The sequence below is a fragment of the Phaethon lepturus genome, unplaced genomic scaffold, assembly GCF_000687285.1.
Source record: "Phaethon lepturus isolate BGI_N335 unplaced genomic scaffold, ASM68728v1 scaffold2772, whole genome shotgun sequence".
NCBI lineage: Eukaryota > Metazoa > Chordata > Aves > Phaethontiformes > Phaethontidae > Phaethon > Phaethon lepturus.
In genome coordinates, this window is record NW_010522425.1 from 13,637 (window position 1) to 36,440 (window position 22,804).

The 22,804-nt window shown below is 36.0% G+C and overlaps 1 protein-coding gene across 2 annotated transcripts in view; it reads left to right on the forward strand.

Moving 5' to 3' along the window:
• The window catches only part of MLLT4 (myeloid/lymphoid or mixed-lineage leukemia (trithorax homolog, Drosophila); translocated to, 4), a 101,326-nt gene that overhangs the window by 12,439 nt on the left and 66,083 nt on the right, over nt 1-22,804 (forward strand). Inside the window, exons 4-12 of one of the 2 annotated variants that reach the window (XM_010281796.1) lie at nt 1,102-1,262; nt 2,275-2,432; nt 8,568-8,679; nt 9,096-9,263; nt 10,844-10,888; nt 17,370-17,464; nt 18,184-18,446; nt 20,021-20,090; nt 22,244-22,362. In XM_010281796.1, the coding sequence (XP_010280098.1) occupies nt 1,102-1,262; nt 2,275-2,432; nt 8,568-8,679; nt 9,096-9,263; nt 10,844-10,888; nt 17,370-17,464; nt 18,184-18,446; nt 20,021-20,090; nt 22,244-22,362 (1,191 nt within the window). The remainder of the gene's footprint in view (nt 1-1,101; nt 1,263-2,274; nt 2,433-8,567; nt 8,680-9,095; nt 9,264-10,843; nt 10,889-17,369; nt 17,465-18,183; nt 18,447-20,020; nt 20,091-22,243; nt 22,363-22,804) is intronic. The other variant, XM_010281797.1, reaches the window with a different exon arrangement.

The window sequence follows — 22,804 nt, forward strand, 5'->3', positions numbered from 1 at the left end:
TTATTTTTTGAGCATTTAGTCTCAAGTGGGTTTATTCCTCTCCCTGTTTTTGATTGTTCTGTCTTTTGCCAGAAGAATTAGTATGTGTAGGTGTTTTATATTTGACGACTATCAGTTTGTTTTTCTCCAAGACTTATTTTGATAGGCAGTCTTCTAGGTTCTTCTGCTCTCGCTCATGAATGTGTTGCACGTTACTCATTGAGGCCAGGCAGGACATACATTAATCCTCGTACAGAAAACTGGAGCACAAGAGTCAGACATGAATAACTGTATGTAGAATTAGAGAGCTGAGAAAAGTCTGCATTAAGTTAAACTTTGTCTCTGTACCAGACTCTGTAGGTTTCATATGTAATACACCAGAAAAAAAAAAATCTTTAATGGTGGATTTTTAACATACCCAGAAAGAAAATGGATGATGAAAACTTACTAATTGGTAACAGATTCTCAGAGATGAACGAAATTAGTTGGCTGGTTGATATATAATAGAGGATTCAGCTGCTCAGCTTGATACATTTATTTATTAATTTTTTTCTTGTTTTGAGTTCATGATTGTTTTTCATATGTATACTACTGCTCTGCATGGATGTTTGCAGTGTTCTTCAGATGTTAGCATGATCCTTCCAGTATTCTGTGCCATTACTTAGCTTGATCTTAACTTTTTAAAATTAGAATAGACTTGCATGTAAGTGCACTAGCAAAAGAAAAAGCGTGAGCTGCAAGCACATGTTAACTCTCTTTCCACATGATTTGCAATATTTGGAAATCAGCATAATGTTAGGCATATAATGTAAAGTTTCTTTAATGCCTTTTGGTGTTTGTGGTTTTTTTTTCCCTAAGAGGTAAAAGGGTTCTTTTTTCTTTGAAAACTAGCAACCATCTATACTTAAATTGGTTGTTGTCTGTTTCAGGTGGGCACGGGTACATGAACAGTCTTAATTCTAGCAAAAGTGAAGTTCATGTAGAAACCATCTCACAATAACTTAATTGAGCCCTTATGTGTATGGATTCTTCTTCCCTTTTATTCTTCATGAAGTCATGAGGATATATGTATTGTAAGCTATTAATGGCAATTTTTTCTTTTTATTTAAATGCACTTGGCAGTGAGAATTCTCGCCTTGCAGCTGAGGTTTACAAAGATATGCCTGAGACCAGCTTCACTCGCACAATATCCAATCCTGAGGTGGTTATGAAACGGCGGCGTCAGCAAAAACTAGAGAAGAGAATGCAGGAATTTCGCAGTTCAGATGGCAGACCAGACTCAGGTACTTAGATTTCTTCTGGTTAAGCTGTAAACAGTAAACTGTTTGCTGAGAGAGTATTTTTTAAGGCCAGCAACTCCTATAAATTTGACATCTGCTTTCTCCAACGTTTTTTGTATTTCACAGTTAATTTATCTATGGTCTAACTGAATGAAGAATTTGTGATTCCACAGGAGTGTGTTCTGTGACTAGTGCAAGTAAAAGCTTTCAGTGATGGGCAAATTGATGGGAGAGAATATGCTCATTGATCTTGCTAACAGTGCTAAACCAGGAAAGAAGGAAGGACAGAATTAAAGTGATTAAACAGACAAAGCGAGGAAGTGTTCTGAAATAGATGTCACTCACTTTACGAAGAACAAGCTGAATGACCTGAATGTAAAAATGCAATCAGTAACACAAATACAAGATGGCAAGGAATGATTGTTCAAGTCTGCACAAAGAGTTCTGGTACATCTTGTGAATGTCAGTGATGAAGTATTTAATGTTCTTAGGGGTGGGGATAAAGATCACAGTGGTTATATAAACATCAGCGATGAATGAATGAAGTAATGTTAGCTCTGATAAAACCTTAAATGATGTATTCTATCCATGGAAGAGTAGTGAAGAAGGAATTAGAGGTGTAGAAAACATCACCTGTGAGGGGAATCTTAAATGGGCTTTTTAAAGAGAGGGGAGATTCTTGAAGGTCGGCACAAACCTGCTGTCAAGATGGGAAAGGTCAGTTCTTCATCCAGTTGTTGTCACTGTTTCATTTTAACTTCAGGTAATATTAAGAATGGTGCTGCACTGGGGAAAAGTCTTGCTGAGAGAAATAAAGAAAGCATCACTGGAGGTTTTTACCAATGTTGGAGACAAATGTATTTCAGGGATATTACATAATTTCTCTCGTATTAGTGGATTGACTAAATGATTTATGAAGGTGTTTGTTCTTATATTCTGTTAGAAACGGAATAAACGGCTGCATGTCTGTCTCTTTATTCTCTGGTAGCATTGTTAATTAAATTTTGTTTCCCAGGTGGGACACTGAGAATTTATGCAGACAGTTTAAAACCAAATATACCGTACAAGACAATCCTGCTGTCCACTACGGATACTGCAGACTTTGCAGTTGTTGAAGCACTGGAAAAATACGGTCTGGAGAAGGAAAATCCCAAGGATTATTGTATTGCTCGTGTAAGTGAAGTTACTAAGTCACAATTTTTTGATGCTTCATATTTGATTTTGTTCCTTGCAGTAGCTTTAAAACTAAATGGAAAGACTCTGGTAGTTCTGTGACTAAATTTTTTTCTTTTTTTTTAATTTAACAGCCTCAGGAATGCTAAAGTGACTTGTCAGGTTTTTTGTTTTTAAAACCTAAATCTTCCAATCTGGCTAAATTATTATTTGCTACACAGATAAACATTAATAAAGTCAGTAACATAATGCTGTATTTGGCACCGTGGTTTTATATACCACTAAGTATGCTTATGGTTTGCAGATGTATAAACTAATAGTTAATCCCGTGGATACCTGAATTTGTGGTGTTTGTGCACAAAACAATTCCCCTGTTCTAAAAGCATCTGCTCAGAGGCAAAAGTGCTGTGTCCAAACTCCATTATAAAAGGTGTGTGTTACATGCTGTTGCCTTATGCCTTTCAGTGGTAGCTTAGCCTCATTACACATCAGAAAAGATTAAACATTTCAGTGAAACTTTGGCTTATTGTAAAAATCTAATTGTTTTAGGAGTTCTAAAGGAATTGTATAGAACTGCTGTTTCGTAGAGGTACGGCTTTATCAAAAAGTTCCATGGGCAGTACTGATTAAAGGTTATAAACTTCTGTCCACATCATGTTCTGAAGGAGAATAGTGAGATTTGAAAACATTTGATGTTTGTTTGAGTCCAGTCTTGGATTACATTTCTGGCTATTAGTTGTCTAATAAACTTGGATTTATTGCTTCTTAAAATGATGAAAGAAAGGGAAAAATGTTTGTCTCTCATCATACTGTGATCTCTTCTCCTGCCCCTTCTCCAGTGCTTAAAGTGCCACTGGAAAACAGCAAGGAAGATTTTATTATCTGCTATTCCCACACTTTCTAGTTGCTCTAAAGGATGGGGATGTATCTTTGGTCTTAAAGTTGCTTTCTGATTTGTTTTTGATGGTATCTTTGAGTAACCTGAGTATCTACTTTTGCTGTGCTTACAGCCTCTAGTGGTATAATTAGCTGGGAATTGGCATGTTGCTCTAATGTTGTTCTAATTAGTAATAAGGAAACCATGCAGTGGTGGTGCTTTTGTAGTTTTGTAACAGTGAACTAATCTTAGTTTTTATTGTTTCAACAATTTTGTCTTAGTTCTAGACATATTTTTAATGAACTTCTGGACATTTTATCCTTGTCTTTATTAAGCTATAATTGGGGTCTCAGCTGTGAAAGTTAATTTTACTTCAGTAAAAGTTTACATAAGTTTTATTACAGAGGGGAATGATTTTGTAAGTAATAGATTTTTTTAATGACAGCTTATTGAAAATAGATTCTCAGTTTTGGCTGTGAAGTACTTTCTATGTATTTTTTAATTATGACAATTATCTTCATACTGTGGGTTCTATGAATGAAATTCATGATTCTCAGTCATTGATCTTATTAAATAGGCTGCTGACTTGACATGATCATTTTTCTGCTGGTTTGAAAGAATTGTGGGCTACAGCAGAGACATTGTGTCTGAATTTGGCACATAGTTTTGCATCAGTCTACTTCAGAGTTAAAGGGTATTATGATATATTATGAAATATTTATATTTTAGGTAATCTATTGAACTGAATGCACACTTGCCAAGGAAACTATTGCAAGTCACTGTTGCGGTAGTGTTCTCTAACCTCCCCTTGTTCTCTGATCTTGTGTGTGGATATTTAATGTAGAAAATAGTCTAAGGAATGTTGCTTTGATCTTGGGAAACATTAACAAAGTTTTTGCTGTGAAGCAAATTGATTTAAATTAGTTTTCTGGAAAGCATTTCTGGAAAATATTTTGTCTTGATATAGGAAGTTTTTATACTGACAAATTTTATGCTTATGTTTACATTTGAAATAGTCAGTAATCTTCGTTGGCTAACAGGAGGTCTTTTTTATACCTTTAAGTGTAGAAGACCTTTCTGTTTTGCTCACCATAAGTCGTTGTAGTTGGCTGAAACCTACTTGACCTTTCTCAGTGCCTCTGCTGATACAGCACTTGGGTTTTAAATATGATAATCCTTCCTTTTTTACGGAAGTTGAGTATTTTTAACCTAACTTGAAAATCTACTTTTTGCCAAATATTTTACGAAGTTGCTTTTCTTGCTTGAAACATTGAAATATCCTAGCTTTAGCCTGATGGGTCTTTCATCACTGTTTTGTTTTTTGGAAACTCAGAAATACAGTGCTAAATAGTCATCATGGCCTTTGGTACTCCTTTACACTGAAGTCTCATAACTGTTCTTTATCCTGGTGGGGCTTTTGCCCCTGTTCTTCTGACACTTTACAGTGTTCTGTGGAAGACAAATCTGTCTTGCACATGTTTTTATTCTTTACTTTTTGTTGTGTTTAAAACAGTGTATAGTGGAACATATAACTTCAATTTCTTACTGGTTGGTATTTTAAAATGTTTTGTTCTCTTCGGGTGGCAGGTGAAGTGTCTTCAAAGAAGACAAGCAGTTGACATTTACTTAACTATTAAGATGGATTTTAAGTTACATGAGAAGACCTTTATAAGGCTGCACAAGTACCTGTAATAAAGTTCACTCATTTATGAAGTTTCATTTGAAAGACAAATATTCTAAGAATTTCTCTTAACACCATTGACAGCTTTTGCTGTAAATGACAGTTTCCTCTTAGTTGCTTGCTTTCAAAGTGTATCTTGTAGTGTATCAGGCTGTACCTTTTATACTCACTTTTAAAGTGCTTTTCTGTGTAATCAAGTAAATACAAGTTTGTTCCAATATACATTTTGTTTGTTTTGCTTTGCTTGGTTTGAGTTTCCCTGAATAATACGGGCTTCACTGCACATATCTGAAGATGTCACATTAATTAGACAGTCTACCAAGCTACCTGTGCATATTCACTTGGGGTGTAAGACTTGAGGCAGTTAACTCTTAAAGTAGCATCTTGATTAGACTTTTGTTTTAGCATGCTCTTATTTTTTACTTGAGCATAAGGCATAAATAACTTTTTGTAATGTCACACAGAATTACAGAAGCATTAAGGTTGGAAAAGACCTTTAAGATCATCAAGTCCAACCATCAACTGCCCCCTAAACCATGTCCTGAAGTGCCATATCCGCACGTTTTTTGAACATTTCCAGTGATGGTGACTCCACCACCTCCCTGGGCAGCCTGTTCCAATGCTTGACCACCCTCTCCATAAAGAAATTTTTCCTAATATCTCATGTAAATGTCCCCTGGAGCAACTTGAGGCCATTTCCTCTCATCCTATCGGTAGTTACTTGGGAGAAGAGACCAACATGGTCAAGCAAAAACATGCAGTTCATGGTGATTAGTTTTTGGTTTTTGTTTTTTTTAAGAAATAGACGTAACAGACATGAGGCATTAAATAATTTTTAGCAAGTTCCATTGGTTTTTGTTTGTTTTTTTTTTTCAGGGGCATATGCAGAGCCTGTGTGCCCAACTTGTAAGGAAAATTGAGGATTAATTCATTTGAATAAGCAGATATATTAAAACATACATTAGATGAGAGTTTTTTAAATGAAAAACATCAAAATGACAAAAGAGTTTATTGAAGACCTATTGTAGCATGCGTTTTCTTCTGTGAAACTTCGCTAAGGATAGATCTGATACCTTGATCTGTAGCTATTGCTTATCACAGGGGGCTCAAGTATTTGAGTGTTATCTTCTGTTACTTGTTTATCCCAGCAAACACCTTGGAAGTTTAAGTCCTAAGTTGCTATGGACTTCATTTACATTTCTTAGCTTGTCGTTTCTGCATGTTTCACTGCATTTTAAATGAATAAATAGAGATTGGAATGCCTTTATGATAATTTGTATATACTCATGAATGCAATTATGAGAAAACAGAGTATATAGTTTCTAATTATCTGTTATGAGTTTGTTTCAGTTCGTAGGTTGTCAGCTGACAACCTGCTTTCAAGACTTGTGATCTTAAGCTGGTTTTACCCATCTCCATTTCCTATGCTGTTGCAGAAATCAGAGAAATGTCTGTGCCTGATGTCAGCAGTCTGTATGGATTCAAATTCATGAAAGGATATTTAACTGCATCTTCTGTCTTTCAAAATGAAAGCAAATCTCTACCCATGAGCCAAAACCCAATCATAATACACACTTGTTACCATGTTCTTCCGTTATTTTAAAATGTAGGAATTTCAGCTTTGTGGGTGACACTGAGGCAGTATTCGCCTAAAACAGAGATTTTTCTAAAATGGCTTCATCATGATTAGAAGCCACCTGGCCTGCATAAGCTCAGATGTGGTGTTTTGTGCCTCTCCGCAGGTTAAGTCACATACTTTTTTTAAGTGAGGTATGTCTGAGTTTTTGGCTCACACTTCTGGGAGATGGGAGGAATGGTAACTGGCTAGGAGGGCGAGGGGATTAGTGCTTTTGTGACCCCTCTTCTAACTTGTCTCGTTTACCATTGCTGCCATGAAGCCCAGTGCTAAGTACAGATGCTCATCCAAGTTCCAATACAGAAGTAATATCAGGGTCAAGTAGTAGCACCTGTGTATTTGTCTCATCTGTCCTCTCATTTCTTTGCATTTGGGTTTTCTTTGGCTTGTTCCCCAGTCCAGTATTGGTCAGCCCCTGGTATGTGTACTGCAGCATGTAGTTCTTGTGTTGTAACGAGTTACATTCTGTCTCGAGGGCTTTGGAATTTAAGAATTGTTGCTTGTTGAATAAGGCTTGAAACACAGTGTTACTTTAATTAGCTATTCAAAATTATCCTGTAGGTATAATTGGTTTTAAAATCTGAGATGTGAAATAGAAAAGAGTGGTTTGGCAAGATAAGATTTGAATGTAGATGTGTCTCTGTTTCCCTTCGGTTTATACATTTTAATGTTTTCCTCATTTTACAATACCTTGTCTAGTTGAAAATCTAATTAAAGATAATTTAATTAGTCCTATGTTTAGCCAGGTTTTGCATAGAAAATGTTTTAGGAAAGACCAATGACCCGATTACATACTTTTGATCTTAAATGTACTTGTTTCCTGCTTGGAAGAAGATGAAAGAGCATTTGAGGTGTATCTGTGAGAACTTAGTTAACACTGAAGTGGGTGTGGAGCAGAGGCGACAAGTAAGAGTGGAAAGCCTCTGGAGGGCTGCACCATCGTAGGGTGCAGTAGGCAACAGCTGCATTACTTCAGAAGGTTGTTACCTGGGTCATAGTTCAGAGATGGGAATAATTTTGAGTAGTTTGTTTAAAATAGAGCTGTCTATGAATTTTAATAACATTGTTAGGATCACAAATGAGGGAGCAAAATGTATATTTTTTAAAATTTTTATTCAGCTTTCAAAGATGTATCTTTAACTTAGAAGGTACTTACGCACTGTAATACTGCCTGTCACTGTTTTTTATGCGTGATCGCTGTGGGGAGCAGTAATGCAAATGTACATGAAATCACAGGCTGTGTCTCCTTTAGACTCAGAACTCGTGAGTCAATGTTTCCCCCTTCCTCTGCCTCATAAGGATATAGCTGTAAAAGGTATGAAGAGTTGGTGATTCTGTTCCCAAAGTATACTTAGTTTTGGTTGCTCCTTAAAGCTAGACAGCATGAAACAATTGTGTGAAATGCTCCAGTTGTGCCTTTAGCCTCTGTGTAGGCCAGATAAAGGTTGCATAAGGCAGTGATGCAGGAGGTATCACGACATTCTCTTTGACAACTTGTCTTCTCATTTCTAAAGATACTTCTGTGTTGCATTAGCAGAATGAAAGGCTGATCCCGGTGTGTGAGATAAAGGAAACTTCAGCTTTATTCTTTTAACTATACCTCCACAGATAACTTCCTTCCCCCCCCCCCCCCCCCCTTTTTCCCTTGGCTGTTGAGAAATTGGAATAATTTTGTTTACTGGAAGATGGTCGCGCCTACCTTGAGTCTAACTTGCTTTCCTTTGCTTTTTGAATGTATCTGGTGTTCTGGGAAGTGGGATTTAAATGTAACAAGAGGCAAGAGAGAGAGAGAGTGAGAAAGCAAAATGTATTCAAGTTATTAAGATTCCTTTGCTTTATGCTTGTTATGAATGAAACAAAAAAAATCATCAGAAGCTACACCTCTGAATATTCTTAATTGTCCACTAACAGCTCTGAAAACTGATAATGGTTCTTTTCTAGGTCATGCTGCCTCCTGGTGCTCAGCACTCTGATGATAAAGGTGCTAAAGAAACTATTCTTGATGATGATGAGTGTCCACTGCAGATATTCAGGGAGTGGCCTAGTGATAAAGGTATGTCTAAAAATCTTTAAGAGATTTTTGTGCCTTGGCCGTTTTAAGCCACGGTGTGGACCCCCTGTAAAGGAAGAAATTGGAACACATATTTTAAAGTGCTTTGTTTTCAGCCACTTTAAATACTAGGTGCTTTTAGAGTTATTTACTATTTTATTCAGCACTGTTTATAGTAATACATCTTTAGACAGTAGAAGGGTTTTGCATTTTACCCTAAAGTTTCTAAATTATTCACTGTGAAGAAGTATGCTGTTAATCTGTTAAATAGTTTTAACTTAAGAATAACTACATAAAGAAGTGTCAGGAACTTAATAAGCTGAAAGTAATCCTATGGAACACTTACAAATTAGTAGATGTTGGATGTGTGCTTGTTCACTGAGCTTGAGACTCAAAGGATGTATAATACTGTGTTTTAGGAATACTAGTCTTTCAGTTGAAACGGCGGCCTCCTGATTATGTTCCAAAGAAATCCAAGAAAATAACTGATGGAAAGCCATTAAAGGGGAAGGAAAGAGTTGACGGGTCTGGCTATGGCTCTTGCCTTCCTCCTGAGAAACTACCATACCTAGTAGAATTAAGCCCAGGTAAGAATTCTGTTTATCTAGTAATCTAAATTACATTATTACATAGTCATATAGATTTTCAAAAAATAAGTCTTTCATTGGAAGCACAAGAAAGTCTGTTGGCAGTGTAAGTGAGTGCCACATCAGTTGTTCTTCTCATGTCAGATTTTGAATTGGAGCTATCTAGAGGTAGAGCTGCATATTGCTATAATACTGAAATTCTGGTAGCAAATGTTTGGAATAAAAAAAGGGGAGAAGAGATTGACTAAGAGTTTGTCTCTATTAGCATGGTTTCAAGTATGAAGTTTTAAGTGTTTCAAAGACAAATTAGTGAATTTTCAACTTCCTTTGGATTCTGGGGTTTAAAACTTGATAAGAAATAAAATAGTTTAACATGTCATCTTGTGATTTAGGGGGAGAACCAGAAAAGCACTGCTTAAATCTCATTTGTTTCACGTTCAGAAGTATACTGTAGCATACCTAGTGGGATATATTTGAGAGTGCCATACATGAAAACTACGTTTTTAGAAGGACAAGAACATGAATTTTTAAAGCAAACTTACTTGCTAAACATTTTTCAGCCTATATGGAACCCTCAGAGCACTAGCAAGGCTGGGTTTTATTTTGGCATCATTACAACTCTCTGGGCTGTGTTGTATTTACAGTTAATTTTATGATCTAGGAACAGCCAGGGGAGCTTGATTGTTTATAGCGCAACAACTGATAAAATACATACAACTTCTACTCTTAACTTTTATTGTCTCCATGGGTAAAGATTTTTTTGATACAGACTTCCATTTTTGGCAATTTAGTTATTTGTAGCTCTTTTTCCTATTAAGTTGTCACTTAGGTACACTCAGATATCCAAACACGTGATTGACAATTTGAACTCTGGTTGTTTACCTTTTGGGAAGCAATGTTGGAAATAAGTGCTGAACTTTGACCGGAACTGCAAACAAAAGGTTAAATTCATAGTCAAATAGTGTGGTCCAAAAAAAAAAAAAAAAAGGCAAAAAAAACCCCACCCCACATATGAAATTAGCAGTACACAGAATATATTAAGTGTATTTTATATTGTGTTCTATATGCTGAGGTTTGATTTGCATATTAATATTTTGGGTTCTTGTAATAGTACTTTTGATTTCTTTTCTTGTGCTCTGAACTCTTGACTCTTTGTGGAGCCTAGTTGCTTTAGTATTAAAACATCGTGCTTGGGCAGTGGAGCAAAACACCGATTAACTGAGAGAGGAAAAACAATCCAAAATGCCACAGGTGGCAATGCTGTGTACTGAGCCTTCACACATTGCCTGTGGGACTGACCTATTGTTCATGTTTTTCTTCTAACAGCTTGTTGTCGTTTTTCTAAACAATAAGGATTGTTTCATTTAGTAACTTTGTAGTACTGATGTCTTTATATTCTATGCAGTTACTAAAGTTGAAAGAGTTTAATGCACTTTTATCCTTATAAATTGAATGAGTGTGGCTACAGTTTCACCCTTTCCTGTCTTTTCTTTTCCTGCCCTCTTCCGCATGTTCTGCATGGTATCTGTTCTGCTGGTGCTGCCTTCACCTGGGTCCTCTGCATGTGTTTCTAACCCCAGGGAGAAGGAATCACTTTGCCTACTACAACTATCACGCTTATGAAGGTAACTCTGTATTTAATACTATTCTCTCAATAGTCACTAAAACCACCACTGGCTGTAAATCTTTTGTTTCTTTTTGACAAATGAAAGGTCATCTTGCGTATCTTTACTTTTTTCCAAGGGACTGCTTCTGTGCAGTAGTTATCTGTCTTGTCAGCTGCCATTTAATTATTCTATCTGTGAACAAACATCAAATAAATGATCCAAAGAGTTCAACCTTCCAGCTAATGTTAACAACTAAATTTCATAGGATCATTTGCAAGCAGTGTTGTGGTAGAAAGAAGAATGTTCTTTGATCTATCTGCTTGCAGAATTCATGGTTAAAAAGTGAATTGGCTAAATGGCATGGAACTTAATTGTGCTTTTCAATGTTTGACTGCATTGATGGCAGTGGATGAAATCCGTGATGATTTTTATGTGGAATAGTGTTTGGACCACTGGTAAAGTGACCTCACTTTCTGCTCTGTGGTGTTCCATAGCATCCTTTGGTATTTCTACTGCCTAGTTTGTGGTCATGTCTAACAGTGTACGTCAAAGATATTTAGCCACATTAGACAGTAGAGTGGTGGTCAATTTTATCTGCAGCATTTGACATTGATAACCTAACCTACAAATCATTACGGAACTTGGATTTGCTTTAGAGTTTAAAGTAATGTGCAGATAGGTCCTGGTTTGACCAAGTAGACGAAGCCACTTCCTTCATTGTGAAATGTCTACCAAAATACATTTTCCTTTTCTTAGTTTTTTAGCATGTGTTTCCTCATTTTATTTTCTAGACTGCTATAAAAGTACTATATGTCTGTGTGCTCACCCTTTCATGGTTGTGGAGTACAACACTGGGGTTTAAAGAACTCTGTTCAAACTTAGGCCTCCAGTGCTCAACTCTTTGAATTTAGACTTGCATTTCATTAATGTTATTCCAGAGAGCAGAAAAGTTGCATAGAGTGTGCTGAACTAATAAGCATAGCTGAGCTCTGTGGAAACATCACTGAAAAAAAATTACAATTTCTTATATCTTTATCTCAGAGTATGAAAAAAAGCCTTAGTACTCTGGAGTCCAGCCTCTTCGGAACAATGCATTTCAGGATACTTGTATTTATTATAGAAATAACTCTTGTAGAAGTGTCCTTCTGTCAAAACATTGGTTGTTCCTATTCTTGCAGAAGAACCTGGCAGACTTCAGTTTCATGCCTTGTGCAAATGCACAAATTCAGTAAGTTTGCTACTGGAAGTATGTCCTGGTTTTCTGCTTGTCCACAGCTGCTGACATTGCTGGTTGTATGACTGTTTTATAGACTGAAGATCAGATTCTGCAGTATGGTAGAGGATGTGCTTCAGTAGCTTGTGGCTATAAATGTGGCAGTCAGCAATTGTGTCTGTCTTCCAAGTCATGTAAATGAACCAATGAACCCATAAACTGAGATGAATCTAGTAGTAAAAGAAATAGTGGGTAGACTGAAGTGAGATAACAGCAGCACTTGGAATAGCTGATACTGTCTATGTTATATGTGAATATGGCTGCTGATGACTTCAGGGCTGTTATTAACTTCAGTTGTTCAATCATACTATTTAAAGGCTGAGAAAATAACAAAAAGCATTTTTTAGGATGTGAGCCTCTGAGATTCACCCAGCAAGCCTGAAGTAAAAATTCTAAAGCATAAAAAAAAAAAAAAAGGGGGGGCAAAACCTTAAGGCTTTTCTCCCTGCCTCATCACAGAAAAACTACCCCGAGCTGTAGATTTGACAGCAGTGGGACATGTTGAGAACATACAGGTATAACAACTCATAAAAAAGAATCAGAGGAAGTTGGGGAATCTTGAAAGCCTTGGCCAAGGCAGTTTCCCTGGCCGACCTTCTTTCTGAGAACAGAACTGTGGTATGGTATGTGGTAACACTTTTATACATTAGTTTGAAGGAGTTTTGTTGCCTGTCACATTCCTCACCCAATCTTCCTTTAACAAAAATGTTTACTGTTGGCTTTTTCTGCTGGAAGTGCACATCTTGTCTGAAATGTAATAGCAGACTTTATCTCCTGAATTCAACATGGTATTTCAATTTTGGCAAACCAATCTTTTAAACTTCCTACTGTCTAAACTCTTAGCACTCAGCAACTTGTGCAGGAAATCTGCTGCTTTTCAAATGTGGATTTAACTAATTTTTAAGTCAGTAGGTGAAGTCCCTTGTGTGGATGTTTTTGTTCAACTTCAGGCCTATTTGTTTTTTCTGATCTGGTCTTCATAATTTGCTTTAGTCTTGTTTTAAGTCAATATTATTTGCCTGCATTGTCTCAAGCGCTGGATTAGCAAAATCAATGTAGAATTATAATCTCTAAAGTGGTAAAGTTCGCCTTTTAGTGGTGAAGTAATGCAGTTAAAATATATCTCCATGAAGGGAGGCCTGTCTTGTCTTTTTCTGTTGATCAAAAATGTATATTTGTATTATGAATCACTGAGTTGATGTGCTTACAGTGACTGTTCACTTCTGTTCACTGCACAGGGTTTTTTGTAACACTGCTATTTGAAGTGTGACTGTTGACTCGTAACTGCATAAGCCCAGTCATGAAATCTGTATTGCATCCTTAGCATGGAGAGTGATAGAATGCCCCAGTTTTCACAGGTTTTACGTAAACGATTTCACTAATGACTATAGGTGAATAGGAATACACTGTGCAACTTTCTACTCTACACTGTGTGTTTTATAGCGTTTTTAACTGTACATTTACATGCTTTAGTGTTGTTTTTTAAAAAAAACTTTCTTCTAAATCACTGTTTCCTGCCTGGTCTTTGGTGATAAGGTTTGCTTTCTGATTGAGGGTTACCTCTTGAAATACACGTTTTCAATCGGCAATAGGCAGTATATACAGATGTGTATGTATCTTTGTACGTATACTTCTGTCACGGGGGAAGATAACTTGTGAAACTAACTTGAAATGTAAACCATGCCAAGTTTATTTGAACCTTATATGATGTCACTGGGAAGAGCTATTTCAGGTAGATAATTGTTTGATGTATGCAATAGTGGGTAACTTGGTTTCTTGAATCTTCTTGCTTCTTCATCTTGTGGGTTGGAGGCGTGTCTGGGAGGCACATTCCAATTCTTTTTTTTTAAGCTTAGAAAAATCCAAGAACTAGACATTTTCTGCACCTGTTTAGCTCTGCAAATGTTGTTCAGTTGTGGGTGTCGTAAATAGAACGCAGGCTTTCTTCCATGCCATGTGTTTGCTTATGCATGCATATAAAATGAACACGTTTGGATAGACTTAATACATTTTTCTTGTGCCTCTTGCTGTTTCTCTTGTGTTGTTCATTAATGCCCATCTTTGTGAGAACTTTGACCTTTCACATTTCTGAATTAAAAGAAAATTACTGTTGTGTCAGATAAAAACCCCAGATACATGACTCCCTTTTTGTTTCCCTGCCCCCCTGCCCAGTTCTGGACCTGAAGTTATATGACTTAGATTATATGTATCGCCTTTCTGAACCATGAGAATTCTTTGACATTTGGTCCTTAAAGGCTAAGAACAGCTTTCTTGGACTGCCACAGTTTGGGGAGCAGGGACTTTGCCATAGGTATGGCAGAATCTGTATCCTGCTGTAGTGAGTTAGGAGAAATGCATTCCAAACAACATCTAGGCAAGCTTCCAGCTGTTGAAAAACAGGTAATACAAGACTTTACACTGTAGTATAATGCAACTTTCCTTCCCTCCTGCATCCCGCCCCTAGAACAAAACGGCCTTTCATCCTTTTTAGAATTTGTAGTAATTCTCTTTAAGACACCGGGTAGATTATTACACGTGTACTCCAAATAATTTTCAGTAACAGCTTGAATTTTTTGCATTTTCCTGGGAGGAAAAAAAAGTGTTTGTATCTAGTGCTGTGGTTTTAAAGTAAGTTTGGTGGGTTTTTTTTCTTGTACATTGGACACTTCAGAGAAACAAAACAGTCTTAATTTGCCTCGACAGAAGAATTGTGATACTAAAATATATTTTCTGATGTGAAAACACATTTTACATCTATATGGAGGATATTCAGTGGTGTGAGGTAAACGTTGAATAGCAGGAACTTGGTATTGATTCATTATTCACAAGAGCTGAACTCAGGAATGAGATCCAGAAGTTTTCTTAAATAAACATAATTAATTTAAGAAATTACTATTACTATTAAATAAGCTAATAAATTAATTAAACATATAAACTCTGCATTTTACAGAGTATTTCAGAAATACATAGGAATATTTTAAAGTTGTTTGTTTGTTTTCTTTTTAAGACATCAAAAATTAAAAAGTGCAGGGCAGGAGGGAAGTATATTTAGTTCAAGGGTGAAATCACTAAACCTTAAAGCCTGTTCTCTAATCTTTATGAAAAGGGCTGAGGAGAAAGTGCCATAAGAAATTAGGAACAAAATCCTAGATAATTAGCCCTGACTTTTATGCTACTGACTTTTGAAATTCCAGTATTTTTGCATGTTGAGTAAGGGTCCTTGTTTCCAAACTGAATCTTGTATCTTTTGGGTGCTACCTTTACTGAATTGGGATGTGGGTAGGAGGAGGAAATGTTTGACTTCTGGATTCATAAATAAATAAATGAAGGAGCTAATCTAGGTTTTGATATGTAAATTGTGGGGAGACATAATAACAATTCGGAGAATTGGGGGTAAGCAGTGAAATGTATTCACTAGCGTACTACATGTCTGCATTTGGTGATGTTGAAGATGCAGCCCTGTAATTTCTGATTAGCATTGTTAGGTGTTAAAAACTGCACACAACTTAAATTGCTGAATATACTGCATTAGCATTACCTTTTTTAGTGTACAGTGATACTAGATGTATGTCTCTGTAGAGTCAAACAATTGGCATTTAATAAAAGGGTTACCCTTGTATCTGAAAAATGTTTAGAAGACTGAGTGCTCTTATGTTTACTACCTTTTTTTTGGTGACAGATGACTTACTACTATTATGATAGTGATTCTAAATATGTTTGATAACTGGATATTACTATAGTAGTGGCACTTAACTTTGGTATTTATAGTACCAGTCTATGGACTGTCTCTGATGTCTTTATGTCGCAATAACGTCACAACACCCCCAGGAGAAGCTTACTTGCTAAAAGCACCCATTATACTTTTCCCCGTGTCAAAATCATGTAAAACTCTTGTTTGTATCATTCTTCACTGATAACCCAGCTTCTTTCCCCTATATTCACTTTGTGTTTTCTATTCTCTTGTACTGCTGCCTTCCTTTCTTTGTATTTTCTGCTTTTAGCCAGTGTGTAGTTCTTACCTGTCAAGTTTTCTCTGTGCTGTTGACTTTTAATTCCTTTAAATACTGTTCATTGAAGGACTGATAGAGGACTTCTGTAGAGGCTTAAGTGAAATTTTATGGTTAAATGACTTGCATTCTGATTTTAATAAACAGATCCTGGTAGTAACGCTGGGAGTTTACAATTAGATTTATAGAGGTTCTGTTTATATTGACTGAAGACTAGTATCCTACTGAAAACAGTATCAGAGTATGTGCAATGGCTTTAACGATATTCTCTAATGCTTTTTGGGGATGATTTGAAATCATTGTTCATGTCCACAGGTAAGACATTCTTTGTCTTGCAGCCTCCCTTTTTTGCATCTTCCCTTTGGAGGAGAGATAGGAAAGAAGTCAAAAGTGACAGTATTAGTTTAGTATCTCATAGTATTTAGAGTTGTAGTATTTTCTGGGAAGTGGGGAGGATTTATTTGTATGCCAAAACCCATCTGTGTTAGCCTGTGAAGGCAGCAGATAAATCCTGTGCTGCATCCAATGTATCTTGCAAAATTTAATTCTGTTTGGACAATATGTTGTCCTGGGGGGGGAGGAGGAAGGTGAACTTTATCTTTGACCTCATTTTCTGCAAGTTGAAAATATAGGTCAATGGGAGTATAAAGATAAGGCCAGAAGTCCTATGGTCCTGTGTATCAAAACTAAAGCTGTCATAGGTAAACATTTTGTAAGATTCTCTTTTAATAATGCCCTATTTTAGTATTTGATGAATAGGACATAGTTTGGCATATTGGACGCCTGACAGTAGATATTGCTGATAAGCTGTACTTTTAGTAAGATCAATAAATACTGGTTTTATAGACATCTACAGATACCTTATTTTCTAAGTCTTTTAAACCCATATTGATATACATAAGATCTTGGAGATTAACAGAGACCGTATTGCTTAAATTACTAATGAAATAGAGAAAGTTTTTCAAAGTATGTTCAGAATAGTAGTTCTTGATTACTTTGCTATTTGCACTTGCAGAAAACAGCCACTCTGGGCTCTGCCTACTTTCAATGTTTTTACACTGCAATGAACAAAGTTCCCAACAAATCTTGAAAGAATGTCATTCAGTTATTTTTTTGGTGGACATTACTACTCTGAACTAAATTGCAATGACGTAGAAATATTGTGTGAGTATTTGAACTTTAATAACTTCCAAATTAATATTTGTCACTTGTTCTGCAGATGGTTCTGACTCCAGAGATAAGCCAAAGCTCTATCGTCTACAGTTAAGTGTCACTGAAGTTGGAACCGAAAAATTTGATGATAGTTCCATTCAGGTATGGGGGAAAAAAGCAGGATCAGACAACAAAACTGATGCGATCTCCAGTGAGTTATGTAATTGTGGAAACTAGTAAAATATTCTGTGAATACCCTTCAAAATAGAAGGGTAAAATATTGCTGCAATTTCATGTTAATGGTCACAACTCTGATTTATTTCCTCTCTCTTGCTTTAAGAGGAAAGTAAGGGTTTCATTATTTAAAATGGAGTATTCTTTTTCATCACTGGATCAAATGGTACGTATCAGTGTTATCATAACAGCTTAAGGTTTTTTAAGTTCTAGTATCAACCCCTTTGAGGGAGGTAGGATCTCTTAAATGTGTAGAACAAGCATAGTCATATGAAGTTCATGCCAGGGAACCTTACAGCACCCTGGGGCCACATCACTGCAGTTAGCTGACTCATAAATAGTTGCATTGTGAGATTTCACATCAAAACAGCAAGTGGAAGAAAACAGTTCTGAACAGCATATGACCAAAAGAGTGAAAAACTTTGTGGGATTTCTGCTACGCATTTTAGTTAAAAGTGTGCTTTTCTGGTGCAAGGAAAATTGAAGTGAAACTCAACTCATTTTAGTACCACTCATCTTTCTTAAATTCATAAACAAGCAAAGTTAAGTTACTAAGTAAATAAGGTAAGCGGCGGCTCAATCTTATTGTTTTAATTTCTGCTGCAGTATAATTCAGTTTATTCCATGTTAATTAATTCTATTTCTAGTTATTTGGTCCAGGAATTCAGCCTCATCATTGTGACCTCACTAACATGGATGGAGTTGTTACTGTAACCCCGAGAAGCATTGATGCCGAAACCTATGTGGAAGGTCAGCGTATTTCAGAAACCACTATGCTGCAGAGTGGAATGAAGGTTCAGTTTGGGTCATCTCATGTATTTAAGTTTGTGGATCCTACTCAGGACCATATTATTCCTAAAAGACCTATTGACGCAAGCCTTATGGTCAAAGGTCCAAGACACAAAACTGGGTGAGTACAATAATTTTTCTTCTTCCCACTGAGGTGAAGGGATGAGCCTTGGAAAAAATAGAGAATGAGAGTATAATAAATGGCCTGTGACTAGAGTATGACTTTAAATGAGTTCTGAGTAGCTGCTTTTAAGTGTTAAATATATAATAACTATTTTAATACTTGAGCTCCACCTTGTGATTTTTTTTAGGATTAGCAAGTGTCTTTTTCATTATGAAGTATTGAGACAAGTTTTTCTGAAGCTCACTTCTGTCTTAAAACCAGTGGAATGCCTCATTTTAATGTATTTTGAAGTCCATCCAACCTCCAGGAAAAGTAAAGAATTAGCTGAATGTTTTCAGAGAGCCTGTTTTGTGTTTTTTTTTCTCTCACGTAGTAACTTCTAAAATTCCATCAGGAAGATTTAGAAATTAAGTAGGGTAGTCACAAAATGAGCTTATCAGTACAGGGGACTAAATGTCTCAATAGAGGAACCATTTTTACAGTGTGATTATTTATCTTCTAGTTTCTGTGTTGCAAGGACTAACAGTCCAGAAGTCAATCCTGTTATTTCTCTGTATATTCATATTTTTGAGAGGTCCATAATAAAAATACTGATTATGGATTTAGTGACTTGTAGGGGCTGAGGTGTTCTGTTTAGCGGCTATAGAAATATTCAGGAGAAACCATCTTAATATCAGACTGTATAGCATGTAATAGAATACATTCTATCTTCCATCCTCTCTGGGTCTAAATGAGAGTACTATTGTAGTATACTGCAGTTTAGAAAACAAATAAATTGGCTTGGAGATGTATGAAAGATAGATACGTAGGAAAAAAGGCTCTTCTGGCTAATCTGCTGAGTTAATATAAAGGTATACTTTAACCATTATTATTTTTTCTTCACCTTATTTTGTTGTGGAAGTACACCTTATGCTTGTTGTAGGACCTGTCCGCATGAAGACCTCCAGACATTTAGCTGTCATGTAATATTTCTGCTTAAATCTTGAGTTCATTCTACATCTAGCCTGCAGATCAATAAAAAACGCTCTCGTAGGTTTACATAGTCAACTGCAAAGCACTATGCTACTGCAGAGCTTTACCTGGACAGCAGACTCTCTGACAAAGGGCTATTGCAGCTTGAAGAATCAAATATTTTTTTAAACTTTTAGAATAAGCAGATAATCAAATGTATTACCATGATTTATGAATGATTTACATTATCAAGATTTTTGTACATTTAGTACTGAAGAGCTGAGCAAAAAATTGTAGCAAGACAAGTACAGTGAATGCAATACCTTGAACATATTTTTATATTTACATTACTTACCTTTATGTGTATTTATGTTTTTCTCACTTGACTGGGGAAAAAATGTAACTATGAATCTGTTTCTCCAAAGGAAATTATCTGTATAAATATTTGTAGTGTTTGTATATAAAGAATTGATACAGTGTTTTAAAAAGTGAATAATAACTGGACTCATGGTATACCTCTTCAATGTGAACTTGCTAATTTTAGCTACCCTGTTCCTTGTTTGTTACATATTTAACAATATAATTTCTAAACAGTACTTGAAATGTTGTCTTGCTTTTAGAGCTGTTCAGGAAACCACATTTGATCTAGAGGGAGATGTTCACAGTGGAACAGCATTACCAGCGAGCAAGGTATTATATTATGACTAAATTAGCAGCAAATAATAAAAGGTCATGTGTAAGTTAGGTCAAAATTGTAACATCAGTAGTATTTGGTAAAGTGCAGATGGTTCCTCATTCTCCCCAGCCATTTCCTGTTGTGGGTGGGCTTGGGTATCATGTGCATTTTTATTCCCCCCTCACCCCTGTAAATGATTCTGTTTAAGTTTGTATTAGCATTTGGCATGCATTCTGTGCCAAGAATAGTAACTGTTTTTTTAGGAAGAGAAACTCCTCAAGCCTGGAATACTTTCTCTCCAAACCGACCTATTGAAGGCAGATTACATGCAGGTAGAGATTCATATCAGAAATGATACATCATTATCTCATGTAGGTAGCGTATGACTATTGTTACCTGCGATATGGTAAATAAAAGTTTTATATAAGATGTGAAAGGCTGTTCAATTTAAATTTAACTAGGCTTTTACAATTTAATGGATGCGACTTTTGACTTCAGTAGAGCTCCTGTACACACATTGACTTAACAGTCTCTGCAGTCATAGTTATAAACCTTTTATGAGGTGATAATCTTTTCATGCTTGCTTTCTGTGCTGTCTTTCTGTTAATAAATTCTGTGCCAGAGTTGCATTTTCCAAGAGCAAACAGAGTAAAATGACACAATAGTTAATGCCTTTCTTGCTGTGATCACATGCCTCAGATGAGAGAATGAATTATTTCAGCAGTATGAAATGTAGTATTCCTCCCACAAATTAATTTCCTTTTATGTTCTATTACTACTATTATCAAATTGAAATACCTGTAAAGAAATTCAGTGACATTGGTGTGGCAATATAGGTATTAATAATACTCTGATAACTTTTGAATATATTTGTTAGTTTTAATTTTTTTTCTTGCCACAGACTTCTGATTCATTTTTTCTCCTTTCTTCGTAGCTTTGTGACTAACTTTCTTTTATCTTGGATGCATTCTTTACCTCTGATAGGAATTTATTTAGTGACATTTTGGAAGGGGAAAAAAGAAATTTTGTAAACTATTAAAATGCCTTAAAATTGTTCAGTATTAGAGTTTCTGACATTACTGTATAGTATACCTCCTTCTTTTCAGACTCACTAGAAAAATACTTCAGTCGACCTAGGGAAGCTTGGAAAAATTAGGGGGTTTTTTTTTGGTTTGGTTTTTTTAGTTGTACTCTTCGGTCATGGTATCTTGTTAAATCACTGATGAATGGCTTGCTTTCTAACTGTTTCTCTTCTATTTGGAAAAGGGGTAACAATAACTTGAATGAAAGTTCTGTGAGACCTGGTGATGAAAATTGATTCATGGATTGGCATGTCAGTACTGAAAAAACTATTTTATTCAAAGTCTTGTTTTGAGATGCACTTTTTGGTAGGTTTTCTTGTGTCAAAGCAAATTATGTAGTCCTAGAAATTTCTTAGGAAACGTGGAAACACTTCATATCTTACTGATGTTCTGTTTTCGTTTATACTAAAAAGTAATGCTGCATATTTTGCTGCTTAAAGCAGCATGTTTTTCCCCTTCCTGGTAGGGTTTGATGTAATTGGAAATCATAAATTAAAGGCTCGCTATTAAGGAGCTTGTGACACTGGAAGAAAACAAACAGGGTTGTACATAAAAAAACTGCACAGTTTGAATTGCCACTTCTTGTCTTGGAAAATTATGTACTGTCTAGCAGATCAGACTTCCCTTAAGAACAGAATATATTGTGGCGTGGATCAATAATGTAAGCACTTGGAGCTGTTGCAGAAGCAGGATAGGGGAGCATAGTCAGTTCTAAATCTGTTAATATATTTAACTTTGTCTCGTAGCTAAAGTTTTCATTAACTATTCATTCTTACTTTGTATGGATAACTATGGAACTTTTCAATAAAGGTGTTTGAAATTTTCATTCTATGCCCTTGCAATGCATTAACAAATAGCTGCTCCTAGCTGGACATTGTTGTGCTTTGAATTGCAAGTATGCTCTTGGATGCTTCGTTGTGGTGAAAACACTTGCTGAGCTGCTGGATTCTGTGCTGTAGTCTTCTCTGCTGTTTCCTATCTCTTTTCAAGCCTCAAATTGCCACTTGGTTTTAATAGGGCCAAGCACAAATACTAGTTAATCCAATGTTTGCATGCTAAGCACCTGTCCTGCTGTTTTGAATTAGAGCACCAGCAGGCTTGATGGTGACAGGACATCATCAGCATCCAGCACAGCTGAACGAGGAATGGTGAAGCCGATGATTAGAATAGAACAGCAGCAAGATTACCGCAGACAGGAAAGCAGGTAGGAAATGTGTAATCCAATCATTACTTCTCATAATGGAAAAAAAATGGATACATTTTTCTGATCAAGCAGTGTGTTAAAGTATTTTAAACTACCAGATTTTCTGTATGGAAATTGAGCTTTCCTTTCAGATCTCACTCCAAATAAGGCCCAGGATTAACAACCAAAGCACAAACTTCAGAATATAAAAAAAAAAAAAGAAATTCCTTTGCTTTATTCTGTTATTTGTAAAGCCAAGCTGGTAGTCATGTCATACCATTGTTGACTTGTGGCATGTCAATTGAAATGCCTTTAATAACAAAAGTACAATTATTTGGAATTCTCATTTGTCAGTGGTAAGATGATGTGATTTACTCTGGAGAGGGAAACAACCAGGTCATTCCTATTTCTACAGTAGTGTTGTGGGCAAGTCTTGTGAGCAAGAATTTTAGCTACCCCTGAA